Below are 27759 nucleotides of genomic sequence, written 5' to 3'. Positions count from 1 at the left end.
AAATACACAGCAACCTGGACATAATTGTTTTATTTGTGTATAGTTTTGTATGATTGCATGTCAAAGAATTAGTTCTGTATAATTGCATGTCAAAGGATCATTTCTGCACAATTGTATGTCAATGAATGTTGTCATTTTAGTGTTTGACCTATTTCACAAAGAGGGAGGATGTAGAACAGAATGTGTGTTGTAACTTTAAGAAGCATTTCCAAGTGTGGGCACGTGCATATAAATAGAGAGCATGTGCAGGCAGCAGTGCCATTTTGAGAGAATAGCCAGAGTGTTAACTTGTATGAGTTCAGTAGTCCATTTATAAGTTTATCTAAGTTTAAGTTACTAAGCCTTAATCCTGATGAGTTTGTATATTATAAAGCTGCTTGAACCAAACTCACAACTGTTTGTCTGTTTTATCCTGACCAGACGAGCGACAATCACCAAGTAGGTAGACCACTGGATCACATACGTGGCATCAAAATATGTTGAAATATGTGAAGTGAAGTACATTTCTGGTCCAGTAAAATGGTCCATACATCAGGGCTGTCTGCTGGGGCCTTTCCTGTACATTATTTAAGTCACAGACGTCAAGAATGACATACACGTACTCATGCCGTATTCAAACAACTTTGTGGAGGACTACAGATTGTGGGCAATCATTGACTCTGACTGTGATACTAGTATAATACATACAGTATCAACATGCACCAAAGATTGCTGCCACAGCCATGAAACCACATGAGATGAAACAAAAATATGGGGAGATTTGTTACATTATGAAAACAAATGCACAAAGCAAGGATAAATCAGACATCACACCCTATAAGCAGACCAGTTAGTATGTGACCTGTGTCCTGGGGTAAATGGTATGTAGAACATCCACCAGCATGTGGCCACAGTGCTGAGTACTCCCTTGTATGTAATATAACTACTGAGTATGTGCAGGACATCCACATCAAAGGCCAGACTACCTCCATAGTTCACAGCCTTCATCATACCAGTAACTGAGTACAATGCACCCTTCTTCATGTACCACCTTACACATCTTCCAGTGATGCGTAACTAAAGTGTAACACCTTTGCCACAGTGAGCTGTCACACATCTTATTGGCCATACCCAGGTATTCCTTTTGTTGCATGAACATTTCTGTCTTATAGTGTGGAACACCCATCAAGGTGTTACACCAGATGCATGTGTGATACCTGTTTGGTGATGCATACAGTACCTACATATCTATTTGACAACACTGGTGACATGGGTTACATTCATGACAGTGTGGATTGTGCCATGTATATGCCATGCAGACCAATCAACTAGCCTTGATTTATCATAATGTCATATACAGGTATAGCAGTGTTCCTTATAACACCTCCAGCAGATGTTACAGTGTCAGGACAGTGTGCTTGATTACCCTCCTAGATTGCTGACATGTCATAATAGTTGTACAAGTGTGTTTGTGCAGAATCATCTCTGATCACTCAGAATGATGTATGTTGTGTCAGAGACATGGGATTACTGTTGGTATTATTCTGATATTGTCCATGACTGTGCATGCTTCTTTTACTGTTTCCATGGGCCTGTAATTGTGTCCCACTTGTTGGAGACCTCTGCTGACATTACACTCATATTCAGGTAAATCAGTTTGCACAGCTTCACAGTACGTACCCAACACCAGTCATATATAACATCCCTGATAGAGGTTCTCTCCTTTGTTCATGTCAGGATGCTTATCTCACAAAGACATCTTTTCCATTGTTATGCCACCTTGTCTGACAGTCACATAATATACATTTTTACTGTGAAATCCATACTGTACCATGTTGATATGTGATTAGTGTTCCTGCTGCAACTGTCTTCCCTTTACATGCCCTCATCTGCTGTACATTATGATGTTTCACCTGTCTACTTTCCCTGTGTTCATTGTTACAATTCATCTGAGTGTCCCTGTGTAGTACACACACTTCTTACTCTTTATTTTAAATGGCAGTCCATGTACTCTTACGGATCATGTACACAACTTTTGTACAAAATGGCTAGAATGGGATTTCATAATATTCTGCATTGTATACACTGTCCTTTACTGTATTTGGACCATATGCATTACTATATAATAAATCCTGGTTATCATTGTAGCATTCCACACAATCCAGCTAGACTAGATTGCTCTACTGTAAACAGGTTTGCTATTCATATTGCTTTACATGCTTGTTTACATTTACACGCTGTGCACAGCATGAATATGTATCACCGCTCAAACACGTAAACTCCATGTAGGCTTCTCGCATTTACTGAACCCCACAGAATGTCTAGCATATACATTAACTCTTTGTCTGCACTGCAGTATGGAATGTTGTATTCTTATTTCCTCCTTAGTAGATATGAGCCGTTTTTCTTTCTAGGAAAGATACTGAATTTTGTACATATAAGAAAGATCTGTAAAAGTTCTGTAACCTTTGTAACAGCGACACAGTAGCTAGTGATGAAAAAATAACATCTGATTGTGATTAGAATTGCATATTAATTTAGACAATTTTTCTGACTTGCATGCTAGATTGAACAGCAGTGTTGTCAAAAGTTGGATAAATTATATCTTATTGTCACAACAGTTATGTATTTATTCAGACCTTACTGACATAACATGCTACTATGTATTTAATTGATATTAGAATTCAGATAAAATAAGCAAATACTCAAATAATCATATGGGCCCAAGAAAACTGAAACAATGGTATTACCACTAAGAACCTATTGTACTTGTAGACGTTTTCAAGAGTTTACGAATACAAGACAAATAATAATTTTCTTTTTGTTTAAGCTTTTTAACAGCATACCTCATGTTTTTGCAAATGACATCCCTCAAGCAATGTGATAGTTCGTCAGCGTAGTTTACTTCCCAAAGGATACAATAATGCTTTTTTTTGACATTTAGTTTCAGTTCATGATTTCATCAATCCTCACCCCCTTTTCCCATTTTTGCACATGAGTTAGGGTGTCACTTCCGCAGTGGCAATCATCTTGAGCCAAGCTTTACACTGCCGGGTGGCTAGCCCTGCCGCAGCACACACACTCACCTACGGGCAATTTATAGTGTCCAGTCAACTTACTGCATGTCTTTGGAGTATGGGAGGAAACCAGAGCACCTGGAGGAAACCCACGTGACTGCAGGGAGGATATGCAGACTCCACACAGAAGGCATCCCAGCTGAGAAGTGAACTGGAGAACCTCTTGCTGTGAAGTGACACTGCTAATTACTGCACCACTGTGGCCATGATTCTGGCCCCATTTCCTTCCTGCAGGATGGATAAGTCATTTTGGAGTCAATAACTGTTTCTAGTTGCAGTCATCTAGACACTTAGTTAGCTAGAGCCCTTTGGCATTGTTTTTTTACTTCAGAGAAGTAGATGCCAAGCAGGAGAGGTCTCAGCATCAAACCCTGGGTGGACACCACTGGTGACTGGTCTCCTTTTGGAGGTAGCTTTCTCTATTATGATTATCTGCATCCCATCTGTGAGCCAGTAGAATACATAGGGGTTTATTCCCAGTTTATTTAGCTTTTCTGCTATGCAATTAGCTTTTCTACTATGCTTGAGTGGTGGACTGTGTCAAAAGCCTTGACCAGATCAAGATATGTGGTGTGTACTGCCTCATCCATTGCTTTGATGACTTTTTTTTAAAGAAATCCACCAGATTGAATAAGCATGACCTGTCCTTGATGAATCCACACTGAGATGGGTCCAGTGTTTGGAGGTTCTCTATGTCCTTATGGATTAGTTTCATGTTAAGTCTTCTCATGGCTTTGTTTATGAAGCAGGTCAGACATATGGATCTGCAATTGCCTAGGTCAGTGGAAGGTCCTTCCTTATGCAGGGGAATCAGATGAGTGACTGCACCTGTTCTCCATTTACTTGGTACAAAACCTGTATGGAGGCTGAGGCTGAACACTGTTGTTGGGGGGGGGTGACCAAATTGTGCCTCATGCTGTTCACGATGCATTAATAGATATTGTCAGGACCAATCAATGCAATATTTTCAGGACTTGGTCTTGTGTGAGAGTTGAAGGTGAGTCTGTTTCAGGTATATTTTGTGGGCTACATGGAGGGGAGAGAGGAGTAAAGTTTTAGCTGATTTTACCAGACAGTTGGTCAACTGTATCTTCAACCTCAGTGTTGGTAACACGTTTATAGGTATGTACTAGGCTAATGACCCGAGGGCCTTTTTAAGCCTAGCCATGTATCCCACATTTCTAACAAGTTCTTGTGCCCTTAATAAGTGTAAGTAGGGGATTGGGAGATGAAACATTTACAAGCAGGAGCCTCGTAGACGAAACATTTACAGGCTGTCTGTATCCATTAGGGATATAGGTGCCAAACCAAGGATGAATTTCTTGTCCACATCAAATTGTCCAAGTTACACTTGTAAATGTATAGACTTCTTGCACTGGCTGATAATCGAACCTGGATCAGTTGCTTGAAAGGCAGTTATGCTCACTACTATAACATTGTTTTTGGCTTGGGTAGTTATTTCAGCCTCAAACTTTTTTTTTTTAATTAAGCTCCTGAGCTGTTTGTTTACTTCACTGATGACAGCCCTATCATTTTTGGGGAATTAATCTTCTAATGTTTGATCAAAATTCTCTTCCTTTTATTGTAAAGCTTGTTGATATTATAATTCCACCAAGGGGATTTATTTCTGTGGTTATGCCTTGTGCTTCTTCCTACAGGGAACAACTGCAGCTATGCAGCTGTTTGCATGCTAGTATAGTGTGGTACAGAGAAGAGGCTGGCTTATTTAGTGCCTGGTGCCAGTCCTTGAAATACTGCCTCACCCCCCCAGAGCAAAAAAAAACAAAACAAAAGGACAACTTCAACTTTTACTATTCTACAACCCGAGTGGTATCTTTACCATTCTACACCAAAAATACCTCCACAAGTCTTCTGTGTTGTTAACACAGTTATAAATTTTTAATAAAGATTGTACTCAACTTGGTTTTAACAAACATTTCTTGTGTGAAGAATCATGAAGGCATTTTAGGTGTAGAATTACAGACTGTTTTTGCATCTTGTTTGGGTAGGATTTTTTGTCATTTTTTGGTATTTCAGCTAATTTGGCTTCCTAATACAGCACTCAAATACATATCCTCCTCAATTTTTCAAGTAAAGAGCAAAAAAAAAGAAATAGTTTTTTGTACTAATTGGCTTCCTACAACAGCCATATCCATTTCCAAAAGAAGACTGTCACTTTCGACAGATACATGAACCCAAGGAAGCAGGACTATTAGACCCCAGACGATTTGACCCCAATGCAATTGTATACACTTTCATGTTTAAATTTACATTTATTGTCTATGGGAGTAGCTCTTGGATAGTTTGACCCCAGATGATTTGACCCCAGACTATTTGACCCCAATTATATAAACAAAATTTTTTAAAGTTTTATAAATTCATTTAATTGCTTAACATATCAATCATGATTTTTTTCATTGGAATTTAATATATTATTTAACTTTTTTATATGCAAATGTTAATTTACTTAACATTTTATTTAATTTGCAAATATAATTAATTTAATTAGTTTTTTAACTTAACTTTAAAATCAATATTATTTAACATTGCAAACATTAATATTATTTTAAATTAACATTAATAATATTATTACATGTATTTCAAATGCAAATGTTTTAAACAGTTATATATCCTCATGACTTCTTTTTTCTTTCTTTTTTTTTTTTCGGAGGTAATCTTTGACATTTTCTTAGTAACTATGTGGATGCATGAGCAGTATATAACATTTTTTCTTCTTCATGTCAAAATATCTGTGGCTTATTTTTTTCTTGCTTTGCCATTTCAGTGGGGTCAAACCGTCCAGGATTGAACCGTCTAGGATTGAACTGTCTGGGGTCAAAACGTCCCATACCCGAACCCAAAGCTATCAAAGATCAGATGTGCCTTTCTGTGGCAACATTCTTGTACACAAAAACAGAATTCCAGAACTCATGATTACACCCCCTAACACTTTGTTCCTGGGGTGGCTATCCTATTTACCCTTTACTCTTGCTATGCTACTGGTGTGGTGATGCATGTTTTCACATATTCAATGGAGTTAACTAGATTTGGTGGGGATTTGAAGCTTACCATTGTATCACTTAGGCATAGGTAGTTTGTCTTAGAGAAACTTTTAATGGTTTCTTGGGTGGAAGGGGTGCCTGGTTTCAATTTTATTTAGGAGACAGCTTTGTGGTAAGACCTAACAAGTGAAGAAGATATGAAAGGGATGGTACAAGATACCCTCATATCAGTAAGGACTAGATCCATGATATTGTTCCTCTAGTGGGTAGTCTGACCAATTGTTCCAGGGAATTTATACAGACAGAGTCCGTGAATCTCTGTGATCGTGCACTAGCAGTGGTGCAAGTTTCCCAGTCCATAGCTGAATACTTCAGATCACGTAGGAAAATGGCATTAGGCTTACTATGGAGTGATTCCAGGTCCTGTAGATAGGCATTGTGGCTTTCGTGGGTCATAGAGGGAGTTCTATAGCTAGCTTTTATGTGGTATAGAACCTTTCTGATGGTTATTTAGACATGAAGACATTCTAGTGCATCATGTTGCTTTACCAGGCTTGATGTGAGTCTCTTCTGGATGAAGACTGAGACACATCCAACTTTTTTTCCCTACTGTGCAGAAGTGGGTCTAAATGCATGGAAGGTGTTATAGCCTTGCACAGCTAGTGTGCTGCCTGCCATTTTAAATCATGTCACAGTCACTACACAAAATTCTACATCTTCCATGTTGAGGCGATCTTCTAGAGAGTAGGGAGTGATTTAGGCTCCTAGCATTGAGCAGTAGCAACTTCATATTTTCCTTTGTTTGCTTCATTAAGTTAGTATGTTTATCAACCTAGCATTGCCTAAAAAAGACACTATGGGGTGGGCAATGTCTTTCCAATAACTGAAACCCTATAGAGGATAGATGCAGGCTGCCCCTAACCAAACAGTGTGGCCTGTCGATCACATCCTCCCAGGCTGACAAATAGTGGACCCCCTTTAAATGACTCCAAAAACTTAGCCGATTATTGAAGTCAATTATTTTTTTTTCTCATGTTGTGGCTTGTATTATAGCCTCATCCTTGAAGAAAGTAGAATGCTGCTCAATACTAGGCTCATACCTGCCTTGGACATATAATCTAAGAGCTCTATCATTTCTCATTTCATATCGTCCAGGGAGTTACATCTCAAGTCACTGATACCATCCATGTACTATGACAGAGTCATTCTGGTACTTGTTGATCAAAGACTTGAGTGCATGCATGATCCAATGGATCCTGGCACCAGACAAGCAACTGACTGTCACTCTTTCTTTGCTCAACCTGCTAATAGACACACCTGTATATCTTACAATGGAGTCATCTATAACAAGAATGTTTGGTTGAGTCGATGCCTGCCTTACGGTTTCAGCATCTATGACTTTGGACTCTTTGTGCTATGTGAGGAGGTAAGCTTAACTTGGTGAGTGTGCTTTGTGCCTGTATTACATTTTGGAGGTCTTTGAGATTTAGGCAAGTTAATCATCTTTAGAACTTAAGCATATGATGGATTATGTGTATTGTGATGGCCTCACATCTCTGACGCACTGTGTTGTACTGTTTGAGTAGAAGATGATCATCTGAAAACATGACACAGTTCTTACACTGTCTTAAGATTCCCTTCTCAGTTAGGTTGTCTGCAGGAGTCATGGGGAAGTTCTGGTCCATTGTTTCATCAGGATTGACTTGGGGAGGCAAGCATAATTATAACTGCTTGGAGTTTGGTTTGTTTATGATGTTGTTTGGATGGACTCACTACCAAGGCATGGGGAAATGCCTAGTTATTTGTGTTCCCTATTAGAAGACCAAAGACGCATTCTTTCTAATGCATCTTGGTCGAACTCAAAAGCCTGAAACGGCAAAATATTGAAGTAGCCTATAAGCGAATTCTTTCCCTGGGAAAGAATTCGCTAGGCCGCCTCTTTACTTTGCCATTTACGGCACTGTAGTGCGGTCTCGGAGTTGGTAAATTTAAGTAGGGGGGTATGGGGGGCACAGACCCCCACTTAATGTAATGTTTTTCCCTAGGAAAAAATCGCTGTTCTGACAGTTTGAAATTGTAAGCTTTCACTTACATAGGGTCAATTAATCACCGTTCGCTTTTTTTAAGCGCTCGGTGATCTAATATAGACCCGTTATTTGGCCTGGGGTGTACTGCAGTTCAAGGTGTATTTATCTGAGATTGTCACAGGTTATTTGAACTTCATACCTGGATTTCTAAGACTGTATAGACTGTATAGATGTAGCAGGTCTTTTACAGGAAAAAAAGCTGTTGTGCAGATAATGCATTGTAGAACAAGTCCAAAGGGAGCAACGGTGCATTGACCACAGCTCTTTTTCTTCTTTTCTTCTCTTTTTGATGAAAAGCTCATTTCTCACATTTCAGGGCTTAGACCCTAGATGGGCATAGCTCTGAGCTGGTTATAGCAAACAAGCTAGAGAGGGATCCATTCCAGTCAAATAAAGCCAAAAGTGGAGCTCTGAACCTTCATAACCTGTAGAAAGTCCCAGTTCTCTAGTCCTATGGCTCTGAGCTCAGGTCAATGACCCCAGGTAGGTTAGAATTTCAGAGACTTTAGCTTTACAGTGAGTCAGGGGAAACTGTACTTTGTGCAAGCAATAGGGAGCAGCATTGAAAGTAATTCTTAATGCATCAGTGGGGTTGGGAGGGCTGTAACAATGTATCAGACATGAGAACAGGGGAAAAACAGTAGCACAGAAACAAACAGACTACTTTAAGCAGGCAAATAAGCAGAATATAAGCCTCTAGAACCAAAACTGGAATGGAAACAGCTATAGAAAGACAGAAGTACAAATCCTGCAGCAACAATTAGAATATTGTCACTACAGTAATCCAAACTCCAGTCTAAGACATCATACTAGGCAGAGATTTATGTAACACTGCTTATGGAAAATGCAGTAATAAATGACTTCATAGTGCTCAGATCTTGCAGTACCTCATAATTCTCCAAGAACTGCAAATGAAATTACAAGACCGACATCCCAGACCGTGTTCAAAAAACAAGAGAGCTTCTACAAGTAATTCTACTTATGTAGATAAAAGTACAGTATAATGTATAAGCAATGCTCAGATCTTGCAGTAATTCTCAATTCTCCCACAGTTGGAAATAAAGATCCGTCTTGCATTTGGCGCATATAGTAAGGCTGTCAGCTGTAGTTTCTGTGGTACAGGATGTGATTCCCTCAGTCTTCACTTGTCTACTGCATGACTTTGAGCAAGTCACTTAACCAGCAAGTGCTTGAGGTGCAACTGAGAATTTGGGTTAGGCTCAATGGTCCTCTGAACTGCAAATCTAGTTGCTACCTATAAAGCTAGAAGACTAAGGACCCAGAACAAGTTAAAAATGCAAACAGATAACTTTTTGGCTAAAACACTGAAAAATCTCTCCTTGCTATCTACAGAGGTTAGTAACTACTGTCCTACTGTATTGCCTGTACTCTATTTTACCTACATACAAGTATGAAAAAATGTTTTACAGAAAGAATGTTTTTGACTATGCATATGGTTGCTTTATAATTAATTTTTATTATGATAAATGCTTGTTGTGTGCTTAACTCATGCCTATGCAATGTAAAACAACTGTCAATTATATCACTAAACATTATGTTTTGCGCTATTGTTAAATGCCTTTTACACTAAATGTTAAAATTTATGCTTAAACTTTCCTCTGTAATTAATGTATTTGTGTCTACATGTTACATAACACCTGTTTTCTCAACGTAGTTAATATAGCAATAACCCACGCCTGGGTGTGGGTAATGCTGGATTTACCCACGGTTGGCGTGGTTTGGTTCCGAGGGCGAAGCCCAAGGGACCAAACAAAGCTAACCATGGGTAAATCCAGCATTACCCACACCCAGAAGTGGTTATTGTTATTATCTAATGACATTATTTAAGAAAAATAATAATTACTTTTCTTAAATAATGGCATTGTATAATGCCTCCTTGCTGCCCTTCGCGCTGTCTGTTATCGCGGCAGTTCTGATGTACTGCGCATGCGTAAGCCTCGCAGTACATCAGAACTGTGGGCAAAACAACGGAGATCTTCTCCGTTGCTTTTACTGTTCGCTATGTTAAATGGGTTTAACATGGCGAGACAGCTTTAAAAGCAACGGAGAATCTCCGTTGCTTATTTAAAGCTGTCTGCTATGTTAAACCCATTTAACATAGCGAGACAGTTGAAAAAGCAACGGAGAAAGCAAGATCTCTGTTGCTTTTACAAACTGTTTCGCTATGTTAAATGAGTTTAACATAGTGACACAGGTTTAAAAAAAGCAACAGAGATCTCCGTTGCTTATTTTAAAACTGTCTCGCTATGTTAAAGCCATTTAACATAGTGAGACAGGTTTAAAAAAGCAATGGAGAAAGCAAGATCTCCGTTGCTTTTTACACACTGTGTCGCTATGTTAAAGGAGTTTAACATAGCGAGACAGCTTTAAGAAAAGCAAGGGTCATCTTCGTTGATTTTTTTAAACCTGTGCCGCTATGTTAAACTCCTTTAACATAGCGAGACAGTGTTTTAAAAAAGACTTATACTAATGGAAAAAGTCCGGGTGACCGGACCTTTTTCCATTAGTATAAGTCGATTTACAACGTGCACGCTGGCCAATCAGTGTGCACGTTTTAGAATATTAATGGGGGGTCATGGTATAATATTTGATTATGTTTCTGATGTATGTATCTTGTTTTGGCCAGTTGGTACAGGTCTTGGTTGAAAATGTCCTTGAACCAGTCCACTTACCTAGTTAATAAATGCTACATAAATAAAATAAAATAAAATAAATAAATGTCACTTTTTTGCTAAAATAAAAGCATACTTTTATAGAGTTTAAGTAGTTTGTATAGTTTCTTAATGGATATAGAATAGTTCTATACAAGTTTGAAAATATTTTTTATCCTAAAATCTCATGATATTTTTAGTTTTTCATGTTCTTTTTCACTGCTGCCCAAACATGGACTATCCTATATAAAGGTGGCAAACCTGTTTGAGGATGATTAGGTACCTTGCTCTTAATAACACACTTGGCAAGCATGTAATCATCACATTCATCCTTCAGTGTTCATGTTTACAGTTTGGCTAGATAACCAGATAAACTGTAGGATTGTCATTTCTCTTGTAAGCTATAGCACAGCAGGCATAAATTCCTGACAGTTCTGTAGGCCACAGTCCTTCAAGCTCAATCAGAACAGAGAAGGGCAGTACTAGGAGTAAAATATTTTGGTACAGTTGTTTATGTTTTGAAAATAATAAATTACAATATTAAGAGAAGAGTAGATGAACTGTCGTTTTAATTTTTTTCATTACAAAAACAGATTTATGTAAGCCCAAGATGACATCAAACAAGACCGAAAGAGCATGGCAAGATCTTCAGGAAGGGTAACTAATTGTGTGTGTAAACATGCATGCTTGTGTGTGTGTGTGTGTGGGGGGGGTGAATCTGTTGCATTCATAGATACATGGAGCAAAACATAATGTAACAAAGAGTGACTGCTGTGTAGGAAATTGATATTACACATTTAAATCTCACACTGTGAAAAGTGACCACAATGGTGGGATTCCCAAAAAGAAAAATCCAGTGATGTATATATTATATTAAGATATGTGTGCTGTTATATGAAGGGCTGAGTGATCCTTGAGCATATGTTGTGCAAAAATGGGGAAAAAGGGGTTGTAGATGGATTTAATGAACTATTAACAAGTGATTTGCTCAGAGTGGTGAAAATATACCACTTGCTTGATAGCCCATATTCAGCTGGCTATCAATTATTTAATCCCCATTTAAAAAGAGAGGAAATATGTATTTGTTCAGAGCATTTTCTTTCAATTTCTTTCTTTTCTGACATGTTTGCTTACAGTTTAAGTACAATATGAAACATGCAGAATTACATGCAGAGCTGGATCCAGCACTAGGCGACCAAGGCAGTTGCCAAGAGCCCACTGGCTTGTAGGGGCCCACTAGCCAGGAGGGGGCCCACTGGCCACGGGGCTGCCACAGACATATTTCTTCATTAAGGATGTATGCAGAGAGTGTCTAGTAGTGTCTGTGTGTGCCTTTAGTATGATGCATACACATTTAAAATGTAACGGAGCTGAGTGCACGATTTTTTGAAACAAGCAGCATGGAGTATGGATTTTCCATAAAAACATTTATGCTGTAGGTTAGTGGAGATTTAAGAAATGAAGTGTGTGTGTGTGTGTGTGTGTGTGTGTGTGTGTGTGTGTGTGTGTGTGTGTGTGTGTGTGTGTGTGTAAGTGCCCTAGCTAGGGGTGACAGGTTAGTTAATGTAACCAGGCTCATTACCAAACGCTGTACCTTAGTTACAGGAAACAAGAGACTGAATCCTTTATACCAGCAAGCAAACTATTAGTTTCTGTGCAGTTTCAAGAAATTGGGTTTCAGTACATTTTCATGGAATTGTAAGCTTTAAGGGAAGAGAAGTTTACTGCTGCACATGCTAAGTCTGTTTTCAATGTGCAACTGCTTTGTTTAGCAAATGTTCATTGCTGTTTATGACTGTGAATTTGAAAGTAGTGTTAGTAGCACAAGAGGTAGCATGCTTGCTGTTAATGCAGAGGTATGTGGATTCTATGTTCACACAATGTAGATGGAGTGCTGATACTGTGTTGTACTTTAAGGGTGGGGTGTGTCCCCCTTTGGATGAGATACCTTATATCTATAAACCTGTCAGTTTGCCATCCATTTCCTACTGCAATATTAGCAGCTTAACATTTTGTATGTAACAAAGGCAGTTTATTCTTAAAGCGCAATGAATTTGCAGATGAAACACTGAAATATAATGCTGTTTGCTATTAGCAACCTCTTCATTAGTTATAGATCTGTGTGGAATTATTCAAATTACTTACTTCTACAGAGTTTGTGCATATTGACTGATATTGGCGGATTGTAATAACAGAAATTTGTGGGGCCTTTTATGGTTGACATGCTCTAAAATGGATAATTTTGTCATTATTAGTTCATATGTTTTGTTTTATTGCTTACTGAAAAAAATTTTAAAAACTACAAATTTAAAACAAACTGTTATCAACTGGTGCTGTTATATTCAAAAAGCATAATTTAATGCAGTCAGGAAAATGAATCAAAGAACATATGCATGTATGCATGGTCCTAAAAATGTGTGCAAGGGGCCTATGGTGTGTAAATGGCCCAAAGGTAAACTTAATCTGCCACTGGCCAGATGCATTTTCTTTGAATGTGGGTTCCAGTGTCATTTCAATGAATGTGAGTTTCAAGAGCAGATAAGTTTACTGTTGATGCTAAGTCTGTTTATACTGAGAGACTTTGGTTTTGTTTAGCAAGTGTCTAATGGTGTTTGTGCTATAAAATTTGAAATAAAAGTTTTAAATTAAATCCAAATATTTGTAATCATTGTAGAATTAAAGAAGAAAATAGTAAACATGCTGAGAGATTTTAACATTGTTTATAGTGACTGGGGAGAAATAGCCAAGTAGTTGGATACTGGAATGGTTGGAGGGACTAGTGGAGTTGCTGGGGGCCCCATTTTACCATAATCTAGCTCATCTTACATGTATCTGCTAACAGCCTTGGCAATTACTGTTAGAGCTCAACAGTTTTATGTTGAAATACCTTACATTTGAAAAGAGCAGTTCCGAGAATCCATTGTAAACGTGGCACTTAGCTCGTCCTTTTTCATCTGCTTTATATTAACACATGGAATGCCAGGAAAAAATGTCATCTTCTGCATCAAAGAACTGGAAAGACATTTTTGTACTGAATTAATTTGCAGGACTTATACTTTTTTATTTGGTAGATTCTGACTGCAGCTTAATTGTATCATGTTAAGTGTGACAGAGATATGAATGGCTGTGTGTGGATAAACTTTGAACAAGTTGATTCACTTTGGGGTTGTTGGTAACATGTTGCTGTTTTTGTCATGGAAAATATAGTTTTAACCATTGTTAAATAAAATTGCTGCCACTTCAGTTAAGGAAGTAAAATGTCATGACACCGACTTCTAAATTTTCTCTGTGTAATAGAGTTTTAAATATAAACTTTAGAAGGTGAACAGATACACCCTCTTCTGTTCCAGAAGAAACTACACACAACTGCCATTTATTTTCTGTGCTTGAATTAGTCTGTATAGAATCAGCAGATGATTGTTTTAGGAGTAACAGAGGGAAGGCATACTGAAGAAGGCAAGAGATCTAATGGCAGGGATGCTAATGCAACGTTCAGTACAGCAAGTGATGTAGTCCATTCATGCATACCTCCAAACATACCTCTCAACTGTCCAGATTTTTGCCTCAAAGTTTTGATTTGTTTTTCATACAATGTGTGTTTTTCTGGCAAATCACTGAGGATTGAAATCTCTAAATAGTGACATACATCTGAATTTCAGATTTATATCCTTCAGAAAATGCATACTAGAACAAATCCTATTATTTTGGCAACATTCTAAGTTTTTAAGAGCAATATTTAAAATCTGTCTTCATTTTTGGGCCTTTGTCCCACCATCATTTTAAGTTTGTCCAGCTTTCTCGAGCTAAGAGGTTGATCACTTGTTTATAGAAGCAGTCAGCCCAAGGAAATCTGATTAATTAGTCTGTGTTGCTAGTATGCAGAAAAAAAAGCTAGTCTGGCAAAATAAGTGAAAACAATCTTTAAAATGAACTATATCCTGTTTAACTTTTTTTTTTTTGTAAACCATTTCAGGAAATATATATATGCCCAATACATGTTATCAACAATTTTATTTAGAAATTCTAAAGAGAAGGGTCCCATTTTAAACACTGCCTACTTGCTTCTAACTGACTGTGAGGAAATTCTTCACAAATTCAACAGCCCTGCAGCATTGCACTTATTATCAATTTCTTTCATCTGTTGACAGAACTGCTTTTATCACAAGGTTGTGATTCTAGCAGAAGGTAAGTTTTATTTCTTTCTTAGGGTACTAGTAGCTATTGTTAGGGCTTCCATTGCTAGTTGTTGAACCACATTTCCTCTGGACATCTAGAAGCCAAACACTACAACCCAAACCGATTTGCATTCCCTACAGATCAAACTCACTGAGGAACAGAGGCTTAAAAGTGAGTGTAACACCGGAGGTGTTGCCATGCCCTGTTTATGCATACCTTCTGAATCTGACAGGAGTAAATGACATGTTTCCTTGTGTCTCTGCTCACTGACCAATAAGGAGGCAGTACGCACACCGAAGTTGCCTTTGGTGAAGGTAGCCATGTGTGTGCAGGGGAATGCCACAGAATAATACGCAAAAGCCTCTTTCCAGGATTGAAGCTTGTTACGTTAGTGCTGCAAAGGATGCACATGGGGGGTGGGGGTATAGCAATCAGCATCTTAGTACAAATAACAGGAACGAAGCCAAAGTAATGGTAGGACTGCACCTCTCACCTGTCCCTGATGTTGCTGATTGTCCCAGAGTTTGATACTTATTGTTCCTTATTCTTCATAAAAGGTGTGACTTACTGGTAATGCACCGATGATTACTGTCAGTCATTAATACCACACATACATACATACAGACATACATTTCAGTTTCAGATGTTATATCCATGAGAAAAAAACATTTAGACAATGCATGCTGATACAAAAGCTATTTTATTAAAATGTTAAAGGAATTAGAGTAAAATGTAAAACCCATCCTTGAGTTTGGGCCTCTGCCCCTCCTAGAATGTTTTCCTTTGTCCAGAATTGCTGAGCAAAGAATTTGAGAGGCATGGGGGGAACAAATGTCCAGTATCAGGGTACAGTTAACATACCAATGTCATATATTTATAATATTGGTAACTTAACAGAATGTGCATTAGCTTGCATTACATGACAGATGTGAAGTCTTTCACTCAAACGTTTAACATTATTTATAGACTGCAGTCCTCTGTGATGTGCCTGAAAATCACAGATGTTATGTGTACAACACCACAAAGATATGACAGCACCTAGGACATTCTGTGAAACCAGTATCAGTTGAGAGGTATGGGAACAGGATATACTTACACTGCTGCTGTCATGGACATTGTTATGTGCAGGGATCATTGAACTTTTGGTATGTTTTGTGCCTGGGCTCTGTTGCACACTACAATTGGGGAATACATTCCACTGCTAAAGTATGCTACAACAGAGCATATTGTACTGCTTTAGTAACATTAGTGCTGCCCACCTTGACTAAATGGGGATACTCTTACAAATCTACTAAATACATACCTAAAAAAATAATGGCTATGAGTTATATGTGTGCTGGTTCTTATGTTTGAGAGTAAGGATACAATTTGCCTTCATATGGTGCATTTCATTGGTCACTGACATAACATGGAGGCACAGGCTTTGCTTCCCTAGGGATTCTGGGAGTGCATGTGCACAGTAGATTGGACTGCCATCCAATGTTCTCTACAACTCCCTGAATCATTGCGGATTTTAAGAGCCATGCAGCTGATTTAAAAAAAAAATTTTAATTTCATCTTTATTTTCCCTTTGGTACTTGATCCTAATTTCTTGTGTTAAATTCTTCTTTCACTTGCTACTTCCTTCTTTCTTATTATGGTACCTCCCCATATTCTTGCAGTGCAATTCACCATTTTGCATTCAGTGATGTGCACACATTGCTCAGTGCAACTCAACCAATCAGATTCATGACCAACTGACATTGACTGACTTGTAGAATAGCCATTATCAGGCCCATCCATGCATAAAAACGATTAAAGAAACTTACAAAACAAGTCTTATTTTAAATAAAAATACAAAAAAAATGACCAGTTACGTCTACTGTATATAATTCTAAACATTTTGCCCAATACTTTTGCCACTTACCACAGGGGAAATCTGGTCTGGCAGTTAGTACACAGGACTAAGGCTACAAGCTGCTAATAAGATGCTTCCTGTGGCCCAGCGTTTAATTCCTTCATCTTTCATTTGCCTACCTGTGTGACTGCGAGGAAGTCATCTGAGTACATAGTTCTCCCCAGCTGAGTTTGAAAAAGGTCCACATGGATTAATGCTCTAATCTGGTTAGCAAATACAATAAAAAAATCTGGATATCAAAAATAAAAATATGCAGTCTGGCAAATCTCTATTCTAAAAGTACATGGCATAGCATGGCATGACAGAGGGCATGCTGTTTTGTTCTATTAAACTACACAATGAGCAATGACTCTATCACATTACTATATTGCTGTTGTAAAAGTTAGAAAATGAGTAAAGCAAAAGATGATTTTCAGCACAGATATCTGCCAAAGATTTACAAGTAAGGAGATAACAGAACTGCAAAAGCTTATAATAATTACTTGTGTGAAAACATCAGAGCAGAGTGGGCAGTCTTTTAAAAATTAAATGGCACTTAATGAAAACTATTTATGAGTCACTTCATTTTGTAAGTAAACAAAATATTTTTCTCAGCAAGTTGTTTAAAGAATTTGGGTGGTGAAATGGTTCAGCAGTTAATGTTATCACCTCACAGCAAAGGGTTCTCCGGTTCGATTCTCATCTGGGTTGCCTTCTGTGCCATGTCTGCATATCCTCCCTGTGTTTGCATGGGTTTCCTCCGGGTTCTCATGTTTCCTCCCACATTTCAAAGGCATGCGTCTGGAGCATTTCTCCCTAGGCATCTGCTGAAAATAGGCTCTGTCCTAATCGGACTTTCCCAGTCAACAAATGTTAACTAAATAAATAAATTATTTTGTAAATGTGAACTGTTCACACTCAGCCCAATTGCATCTGTTCAGCCATACGTAGTTCTACACCAATACCAAAGTCTGGCACTGACTGTTTCCTCAGCACTGAAAGCTCTATGGGTTCAACTGTCTCAAGTGCACAGGGACTCAAAACTGACTGTATTCTCATGAAAAAATAATAATAAATAATAATAATAATAATAATAATTCTAATGATAATTTATAAATTCTAAATAACACTGCTTTACAGAATAATTAAGTAAAATAAAGTAGCAACAGCAATAAACAATTAGGAAACTCAATGAACAAATCAGATAAAATAAAATTCTGAGTTGTCTCACAAACATTGCCAGCATGTCAGTGTATTGTATCAGATCAGAAACACACGTGGGAGACATTCTGTATAGAATTTTGTGTGGACGTGTCACTCACTCACTGGCTGCCATTGCAGGGACCACCAGATAGATGATGCAGCAATTGAATGCAGTTGAAAACTTCCTTCTAAAAGCCTTTCCTGGAAGAGCAACACAGTAATCAAGAAGTGGTATTACCAGGCCGAGAACAAGGGCTAGCAGATCCTTAGAAGATTGTGGCTCTCTGCTCTGGCAATACATTGAAGAGGATAATGATGTAATTTTATAATTCAGGAGACCTGCTTAGTGACAGAAAAAAAATCTCAAACAACCATCACCAGATCTTTTAAATGATTCATGACATGTAAACCAAATGTGTATCTTAAAAGAAAATGAAGCTACCTGGATGGTAATATGGAGTAATTACCACAACATTATATTCATATACTGTCAGTCATCCCTGCCAGCAACCAGCTAGCATCTTAACTGATTCAGCATTATTTCATGTTAAGGCTTCCAGGATGACCTCAGACTCCTTCCCTAGTTGGATATATCCTTTTGTAAGTGTTCAGTTTACTGTGTAGTTTTTTCCAGTCATATTATTCAATTACTGTACTTCAATTCAGCTGAAAGGTATTCTATCCTTTTTTGCTGCCATCTTAGAATCATAGAATCACAGAAAATACAAGACAACAGGGCCCAGTGGCTGTTTATGCCATGCTTATACCCATCCTTAGACCTTACCTCCTCTTTCAATGAGAAACAGGCCAGTCATACCATGGGTGAATTTGTGGTCTAACTTCTTTTTGAAGAAAGAAAGTGTGTCACATAACTTAATTTAACTTAATTTGGAATGGAAGTTAGTTTCATGGAAGGGTTAAGTGTTGTGTAACAAATCTTTCTCTCTCTCTCGTGTTTTGTTTATTTACTAAAGCTGCTGTGAATCCCTGTATCTCATTTTAAGCGGACTGTTTGATTTGTGGAGATGTAAGAGATTTTGGGATACAGAATCTCTATAACGGCCCAAAAGGCAAGGCACAGATTGCCTCTAGGGAGTGTATAGGACACTGGATAAAGAGATAGTGCTCCCAGCCTCCCCTGGCAGTTCTTATCTTTAAAGCTTGTGATATTTTTAGTTAGGAACCTCAAGAGTCTTTTCAGCTGCTTAATATACCTAGTAAGATACATCCCAAAAAAAGGCACTGTAACTGATAACAGATCTGATCAATGCAGAATATAGAAGAGTAAGAACTTCCTTGGATCTATATGAAATACCTTTTGCAATTGGATTTTCACCACATACAAAGATTTCCTAACTACTGTTGCATCAAGATTGTCAAATACAAAGAATTATCTTCCTATGTTCCAAGGTTTCTCCCTACATGTTCATTTTGAAGTGGGGTGTTGTCTATACTATAAGATGGACAAAGGAATGACTTCCAAGATGGCTGCATACTGATTAACAATTTTCTTGCAGCTGTCATGGTGTGAATAAAGAAACTGAGAAATAAGAGGTATTAATTCTGCCATCTTGACTAAAATTCATTTACTGGATAGTAAGTACATTGCCCAGATGCCAGGAATGAAGAACGTTGGATAACCTGAAAGAAAATCAACTAGAAAATGTGAAGAGAAAACACTGACTGAGAAAAAACCTGCAGCTGTTCAGCAAAAAAGAATTAGAGATTCAGTTTTCATACAAAAGATGGCTTCCAGTAATTTAGAGGAAAAAATAAATCACATATGCTCTGATTTGATATACTCCTTCAGTGTTTCATTACTTCAATCAACTCTAATAGCAAAAAGATTGGAAAAAACAGAAGAAGCTTTAACTAACTATTCAAAAGAACTGATAGGACTACAAAAATCAGAGGCTAAAAAGAAAATTGGCTGAGTGTGAGACTTCTCAAGAAGAGTTGTTATGCTGTACCAGAGAAACTGGAAGGAACAGACTATGTTAATTTTATGGAAGTAGAAATAAGCACCTAGACTGTATTCCACAACAAGATTTGTTAATTAAAAGGGCATATCAAGTGTATGCTCCAAACCTGTCCATGACAAAGCAGCCAAGACCTGTATTAATATGGATGCAATCATACCAGCAGAAAGAGTTGATCCTGTCAAAACTGTGGTAGAAAGGAAGAATTAAAATTTGAGGACAGCAGAGTGTTTGTGGAAAATGATTATTCACTGTACACCAGGCAGAAAAAAAGCAATTTTATCCCAGCAATCAGGGAAAGTCGAGAGGCAGGTGTGAGATGCAAGCTGTTGTATCCAGATGTCTTCAGAATATTTTTCCTGGAGGATGAAATACATTTCTGATGCAGAACAGGTTAATGAGGACATATAAAAATGTATTCATCAAAAAGCGAGACATCAAACAGAAAGGGACTCTCCTTCTCATTTTTCTGGCAATAAAGTTCATAGCAAGACTGTGCTTGTGAAATCTTTTCCAGTATTCCAAGGAACAAAACTGAAACAGGAAAAAGCACAGTGGTTGACTAGAAGAATTTAGAGTATCTTGGACTTGAACCAGAGTCTGGTGTTGGGAGAGGGAAATGAACAGAAAGGAGACCAGCAACAATGAAATTATTGAATACATTTGAGATTATAAAGCATCAGTCACATTTGTGAAACATGGCTTTGCAAACAAAAGTGGCTGAGAAAGTTTGGACTTTTATTGACTGTTAAACTTGGACGTAGACTGTAAAGCATATACCCCACTTTATGGCATTAATCTTTAGAAAGACATTTAAAGGATAAATAACTAAGTAAAACAATTGTAGTTTTTAATTTTGTATAAAACATTTCATGATATAATTTGGATGTTGTATAGTAAAGCAGTTTTGTGTAGTATGTAGTTAGAGGTATTTTAGCTCTTTCACACCTATATGATATCCATGAATGTCCAGACTGCACCTATAGTGAGGTTTCTAAAATGAAAGGCAACCCCTTTTGCCTACAGCTCTGCTGTGTGCTACCTACAAAAATTTACAAAGTTTCTCCTCATCTAAGCAGCTAAAGATGCACAGTCATGATCACTGAATTCCATTATTGTGCATCTTTAACTGCAGACAATAAAACAACATATATGCCAATGGGAAAAAAATGAATATAATTTTATTTTCTGCACTTTTTTTCTTTTTTCATGTGGTTGATTCTCAACAGGAATGTAAAGCATTTTGAATGTTCGAGTCATCTCCTGAATTAAGCAAGTCTTGCTAGATATCATTAGTGGTAAAGCGGAGGTTAAACAACCCAAAGATAAATGTTTATTTTAATGTTTTCACCAGAAACTTATACAAATCCAAGGAAAGCAGCATTATACAGGCTGATTTTCTTTGTTCTATTTAGAGCTGCACAGAAGTGTGACATCACTAGAGAACAAGCCAATCAAATTAGCAGGAGTCTTTGCAGTTACGGATTGAATGCACTTTCATTTTCTTGGTTTTAGAGGATCACTAGTAAAAGCACTTTCAATGTGAAGTACTTCTGGAAGCCTAGCACAAAAATCCTGTCTAAGCAAAAAAGAAGCACCCCTGAAACACAAAAGGAGTGACAGAGTTGAAATACTAACAGCTGCTAGAAGAGCAGGCATTGCAGTACCATGCAATTCCTGAGTGATATGAAGTTTAGAACAGAAATATCTAAGCAGTGTCTGCAGCCCTCAGAGTTTTTCTTACACATTTTGAAAGTTACCACAATAACAGGCATTTGGTATTGTGTGTGTGTGTGTGTGTGTGTGTGTGTGTGTGTGTGTGTGTGTGTGTGTGTGTGTGTGTGTGTATGTGTGTGTGTGTGTGTGTGTGTCTATTTATAAATACAAGTGTGTGTTGGTGTGTTTATAAGTGCAAGTGTACACGTATACGCTTGACATAATACTTGTAGTTTTACTTTGCCTACAAGAAGTTTTTACATAGTGTTTCATGGCATCAACTCAAAGCTTACACAAGTTTACATATATTTAAACGTGTTTAATTATAAATATGACATTTATGCATATTTGCATATTTAATATGAAAACCTTGGGCAATGTCCACAAAGAAGCATGCTGGAGCAGTATTTTACAGGACAGCTCTGCACACAGCTCAGGAAAACCCACTGACTGGGATGCAATGATCTGTAAGTGAGAACATACTATTTGTTTTATGCCATATTAACATTTATATTAATAACAAGTGAGATTAAATAAAACTTACATAATGCTGAAAAAGTTGTCACTGTTGCTTTCTAACTGCCTGCTACTAATGTCCAGATATTTATACTTGTTAAGTAATAAATATACACATATTTCTGTAAATATCTTGGGTATTGTCTGCCTGGATTTCATATGCACAGTGAACACACAGTTCATGAATGGCCCCTTAGACAAATGGGGTACTCAGCACTGTAAAAAATGTGAATTATTTTCCAGAAATGTGATGAATATATTCCATATGTTAATAATTATATTAAATCCACTTCCCAAGAGTTATTTTGGGGGTAATGGTGAAGGCATTAGGGAAGGCAATGATGATTGAGATACTGGTTCCCTAACTTACGACCTTGAGAGGGGGGTGACAATGCTCAGACGGGTTATCGTAACCATGAGGTGGACAAAGTATTTGAACAAGATTTCCGGTCTTAAGGAGATCAGAATGGATTCTCAACCAGAACAGGAATAGGTGGAATTTTTTAAGGGGACAACAGACCCCGAGGGGGCGACCCCAGAGGGGTCAGAACAACTATTGTAACAACCGCAACCAGAACAGATATTAGACTCTTCTGGTACAGGTAATCAGATTATTTCAAGTTTTGGGGGTAAATTGTTAAGCTTAAATGGCTTTAGCATTTTTAACAATATGGACATTCTCATTAATGAAGTCCACTTTTCTTTATTTGAAAAGGGGTTTAAGTTTGTCGCTGGTAAAAAAACCTGACATTTATGATGTTTTAATTGATTCTAAACTATACATAAGAAAACTGAATTTTAAAATACTGTTCAAAGGTAGGACTGAGCACATGGAGAACCAGGTAGGATTAAAGAAAAAAAGTCTTTTTAATCCACCTTTGCAACCGATGCTAGGTACTGGTGGATACAATGGATTATGTCAATGACCTTACCAATATGTTATAAGACACTGATAAATACTCACCAGCATCCCTTAATGAAATACACATAGCCCACAGAAGGTTACAACTATTTCTGAGGACAGTTTATATCAAGGGGCGATTAATGCGGATGTTTTAAAATTTTTAGTGAATGACCATCCATTAGTACCTACAATTTATGGAATACCCAAGGTGCACAAAGATGTGCACCCCCCCCCTACAGATTAATAGTAGCCGGCAGAATAGTTTGACTCACTCCTTAGGGATTTTTGTGGATTGTGTGGTAAAAGGGGCATTGCTCCCGGTCACGCATGTATTGAAAGATTGCTGGGACTTTCTAATTAGAATTAAGGGTGATATTTTTTTCAGATGTTACTTGGTTTTCGACCATTAATGTAGTGGATCTTTTCAGTTCTATTCCACATGAAGAGGGACTGAAATTATTTCATGAGGCATTAACGGAACACGCTAATTTAAGTTATCCCATGGTGAATTTTATAATGAAATTAATGGAATTTATTTTAAACAACAACTATATCACCTTTGAGAATGAATATTACAGACAAGCCAAAGGTGTTGCAATGGGGGCAAGTAGTGCCCCCATTTACACTAATTTGGTAATGGCAAAGTGGGAATTTAACCATGTATTTAATTCTATATTTGCCCAAGATTGGTTATTCTATGGTCGATACCCGGATGACATTTTTATTTTATGGAAATGTAGGGAGTCCTTAGTTTACAATTTTGTTGAATACATCAACGGAGTTAGTCCATATTTCAGGTTTACACACAAATTTAATGTGGACAGTATAGACAACCTGGATGTCACTATTTCCCAGGATATGGACTCAGGTACTTTTGCCACCACAGTTTATCATAAACGTACCTACTCTAATTGTTTTCTAAGTTACAATAGTCAACACCCCCACCACATGAAAAGAAACTTGGTCAGGGGACAAATGATCAGGGGATCAAGGATGTGTTCTACATTAGACAACTTAAAAAGGGAGCTAGGGAAATTAAGTCAGATGTTTATAGCCAGAGGCTACCCTGAGAATTGGGTTTACCAGACCAGTGTGGAAATTATTGATGGTTGGGGGACTAAGTTTAAACCATACTGGGGCAGGATGACCTTCATTTGAGACAGGGTCAACCTGAGGTTCAGAACACAGTTGAGAGTGCTGTATTCTCGCAAACTATGGTGACACAATTTGGCACCTTTGGTAAAAATGTGAGAGATGTTTTAAACAAGATTGATTTTGGAATGTAACAATGAACTTGTTAGTTTGTTGGGTCATGTGCCCACCTTTTCCTTTAAGATGGGAGGTAATTTAAAATTTTTGTTGGAATACCCTATCAAAATTAAGGCAGTAGAGGAACCAGGTCATGTGGTAGATGTAACTATTGTAGGTTTTGGTGAACGCAACAGAAATGTGGGTGGGGGTACCCCTGCAGTATGGTAGACTAGCAGGAGGTAATTGTAATACTCCTGGTCTGGTTTACCTGAATGTTTGTATGGGATGCAATGGTTATTATGTGGGTAAGACCAAGAGGGCAATTAGGAAGAGAATATATGAGAATTTATATGCTATTAGTTCAAAGAATTATAACTATGCCCTTTTTAAGCACACTGTTACTTGCCCGGTATTTTCTGGTTTCAAATTTGGTATTTTAGAAGTAGTAGTTAAAAATGCCAGGGGGGGGGGGTAACTGGTCAAACCAGATCGAGAAGGCTGAATTGAAGTGGCAACTCCATTTAAATGCCTGCCAGCCCCCTGGCATGAATGAAAATATATATGTTAAGCCTATTTTGGTTGAAAGGGCTTCGACATTTTAATGATAGTATTTTTATATTTTTCATGCAACTAGCTGCTTTTACTGTTTTACTAATTGGTGTAATTATATAAAGGATGTGAAGTTAAGCACTTTTGGTTGTGATAAAGTCTGCATTGAGACAGATGAAAACTCTTACCTACTGGATTATTTACTGCTTGGATTTTTGCTTGTCCTTAAACTTTTTATCTACCTACTGGATTACTTACTGCTTGGATTTTTGCTTGTCATTAAATTTTTTATCGTTATTGGAATACAGGACTACTGATTTGTTTTGTGGCTGCTGTGGGATTTTGGCGTCAGGTGTGGTGTTTGTTTTACCAGTTATGTTAATAACTGTAACTAGAAGTTGTTGATGCTTCATGGTATCAATGAAAGCATACACCATGCTGGAAAAGCTTTGCACTGCTGATTGACGCCTAACTGACATTGCTTTGCAGATACTGGCATTTATTTGTCTATTAAACATGCATATCTACATGCATATGATAATTATACAAATATCTCAAAAATGGAATGACATTTACAAAACTGTTTTACAGATGATTGAAGACCATATCCATATGAACAAAAGTCATACTGATAGTTGGGGGTCAATCTACTACAGTTCTAGAAATATTAGCAGCTGTCTTTGTAATTATAATAATAATAAAATGCATTTATTATCTAATTAATTGCTTAGTATAAAATTACTGTTATGTCTAAATGACATATTACTATCACCATTGTCAAGAGGAGTGTCTGCTGAGTATCTTTCATATATTAACTATTGTGAGGTATATAAATTTGTTTACAGGTAGGCTGAAAAACTACATTCTCAAAATTTTAGCTTAGGTGAATGATGTCCTGGCAGGAAATCTACAAGCATCAAGTGGTGTGAAATTCTATTCAGTCTAGTTCATAGGTTCATAGGTTCATAGGTTCGTACTAGGCTATCTGCCCTAGGGCATTTATAAGCCTAGCCAGAGTGTGTGTGGCTTTCGCCACCCCTTAGGATGAGAATACTACGCCCATTTAAGGTTTAGTTTACTGTGCCTCTGTCTAGTAGTGACACAGAGATGACCCCCGGGGTAAACCTACGATCTCCCATCCACTCGTCAAGATTTCTCTTGAATAGATTTAGTGAGGGGCTCTGCCTAACATGGATTGGGATTCTGTTCCAGAGTGTAGGGAGCCTCTGGATTATGAATCTGTCCCTCCAGCACTTCCTATTTATTTCTGTGTTGAGGTTTAAGTCTCTTGCTCTCGTGGCTCTGATTTATTTGGATTTTCTGAGGTGGAGCATGTCCATTAATTCCGGATTGGACATGGCCTTGTACATCAGGCACAGGTCACCTCTGAGTAGGCGGTATGCGACTGAATAGAGCTGGAGTTTTTTCAGTCGGGCAGCATATGACATATGTTTAAGACCCTTTATCCTCTTGGTGAGGAACTTTTGGGGTCTTTCCAACTACTGCAGGTGTCGGGTAAGATACATCCCAAATGGGGCATTGTACTCAATCATTGGCCTGATAAGAGAAGAGTACAGGGGCACAATGACCTCTCTTGATCTAGATGTGAAACCCTTCATGATAAGGTGGGCAATATAGAAGGTCTTCCTAACCACTTTGGCAATGTGAGTGTCAAATGAGAGGTTACTGTCAACCTGGGTCCCTAGGTCCCTGATTACCTCTTCCGTTTAATGGATTACCACCTATGTGGTAATTTATGGGTACCTTGTTTTTCCCAAAGGGTATGACTATACATTTTTTGGCGTTCAGCTTAAGGCCATGACTCTGGCACCAATTATCCGTTTCTATGAGGCCTCTCTGAAGGATGTTTGTGTCCGCTGGAGTATCAATTATGGCACCCAGTTTGCAGTCATCTGCGAACTTTGTCAGCCACAATCCTCCTATGTTTGCCTGTACCTCGGAAAAATAAATGCCGAACAAGAGGGGTCCCTGGACTGAGCCCTGTGGGACACCGCTTGTGACTGGCTTAGAGTCTGACATAGCTCCAGCAACTCTGACCCTGTGGGTTCTGTCCTTGAGCCAGTTTGCAACCCATCTCATGACATATGGGTTTACATTTAAGCTGGTGAGTTTGTCTATGATGCCCGAGTGGGGTATTGTGTCAAAGGCTTTTGCAAGGTCAAGGTAGGCTGTGTGAACTGCCTTACCCTCATCAATGGCCTTAGTGACTGTTTCAAAAAAGTCGACCAAGTTCAAAAGGCAGGATCTGCCCTTGACAAAGCCAAATTGGGTAGGATCCAATGTATGTAGGTCCCCAATGCCTTTGTTTATGAGTTCCATAATGATCCTCTCCATAGCTTTGCAGACCAGGCTCATCAAGCTTATGGGGCGGTAATTTCCAGGGTCCGTAGAAGCACCGCCTTTGTGAAGTGGGACCACTGTTGCCGTCGCCACTCTTTGGGTACGTATCCTGTAGTAAGGCTAAGATTAAACAGCAGCCTTATGTGTGGGTTTAGTTCCTCTTGGAGTTCATGTAGCACACAGCCCGGGACACCGTCCGGTCCCATTGATGCTGTGTTTTTAGCTTTAGAGAGGGCGGCTCTCACCTGGGCATCTGAGATGTTAGGGAGGCTACACTCTGCTGGGATAGTTATTTCTCCTTTTGGGGGAGGGGGAGGAGAAATTTGCACTGAACCTGTTTGCCAGAATGTTGGCAATGTCAGTGGGTTCAGTGTATTTTGTGTCATTTTGGACTAACTCTGAGCTTATCTG

At 38.2% G+C, this 27759-nt stretch overlaps 1 protein-coding gene across 1 annotated transcript in view; it reads left to right on the top strand.

Moving 5' to 3' along the window:
• LOC122808102 overlaps positions 1-27759 on the top strand; it is a 447249-nt gene that overhangs the window by 48404 nt on the left and 371086 nt on the right. The window contains exon 2 of the mRNA XM_044079073.1: positions 11411-11474. Coding sequence (XP_043935008.1) covers positions 11428-11474 — 47 coding nt within the window. The 5' untranslated portion in view covers positions 11411-11427. The remainder of the gene's footprint in view (positions 1-11410; positions 11475-27759) is intronic.

Source organism: Protopterus annectens, chromosome 8.part0 (assembly GCF_019279795.1).
Source record: "Protopterus annectens isolate FY-2018-M chromosome 8.part0, PAN1.0, whole genome shotgun sequence".
Lineage (NCBI taxonomy): Eukaryota > Metazoa > Chordata > Ceratodontiformes > Protopteridae > Protopterus > Protopterus annectens.
Note: the sequence above shows the minus strand (reverse complement) of the source record. Positions and strands in the feature narration are given on the sequence as shown.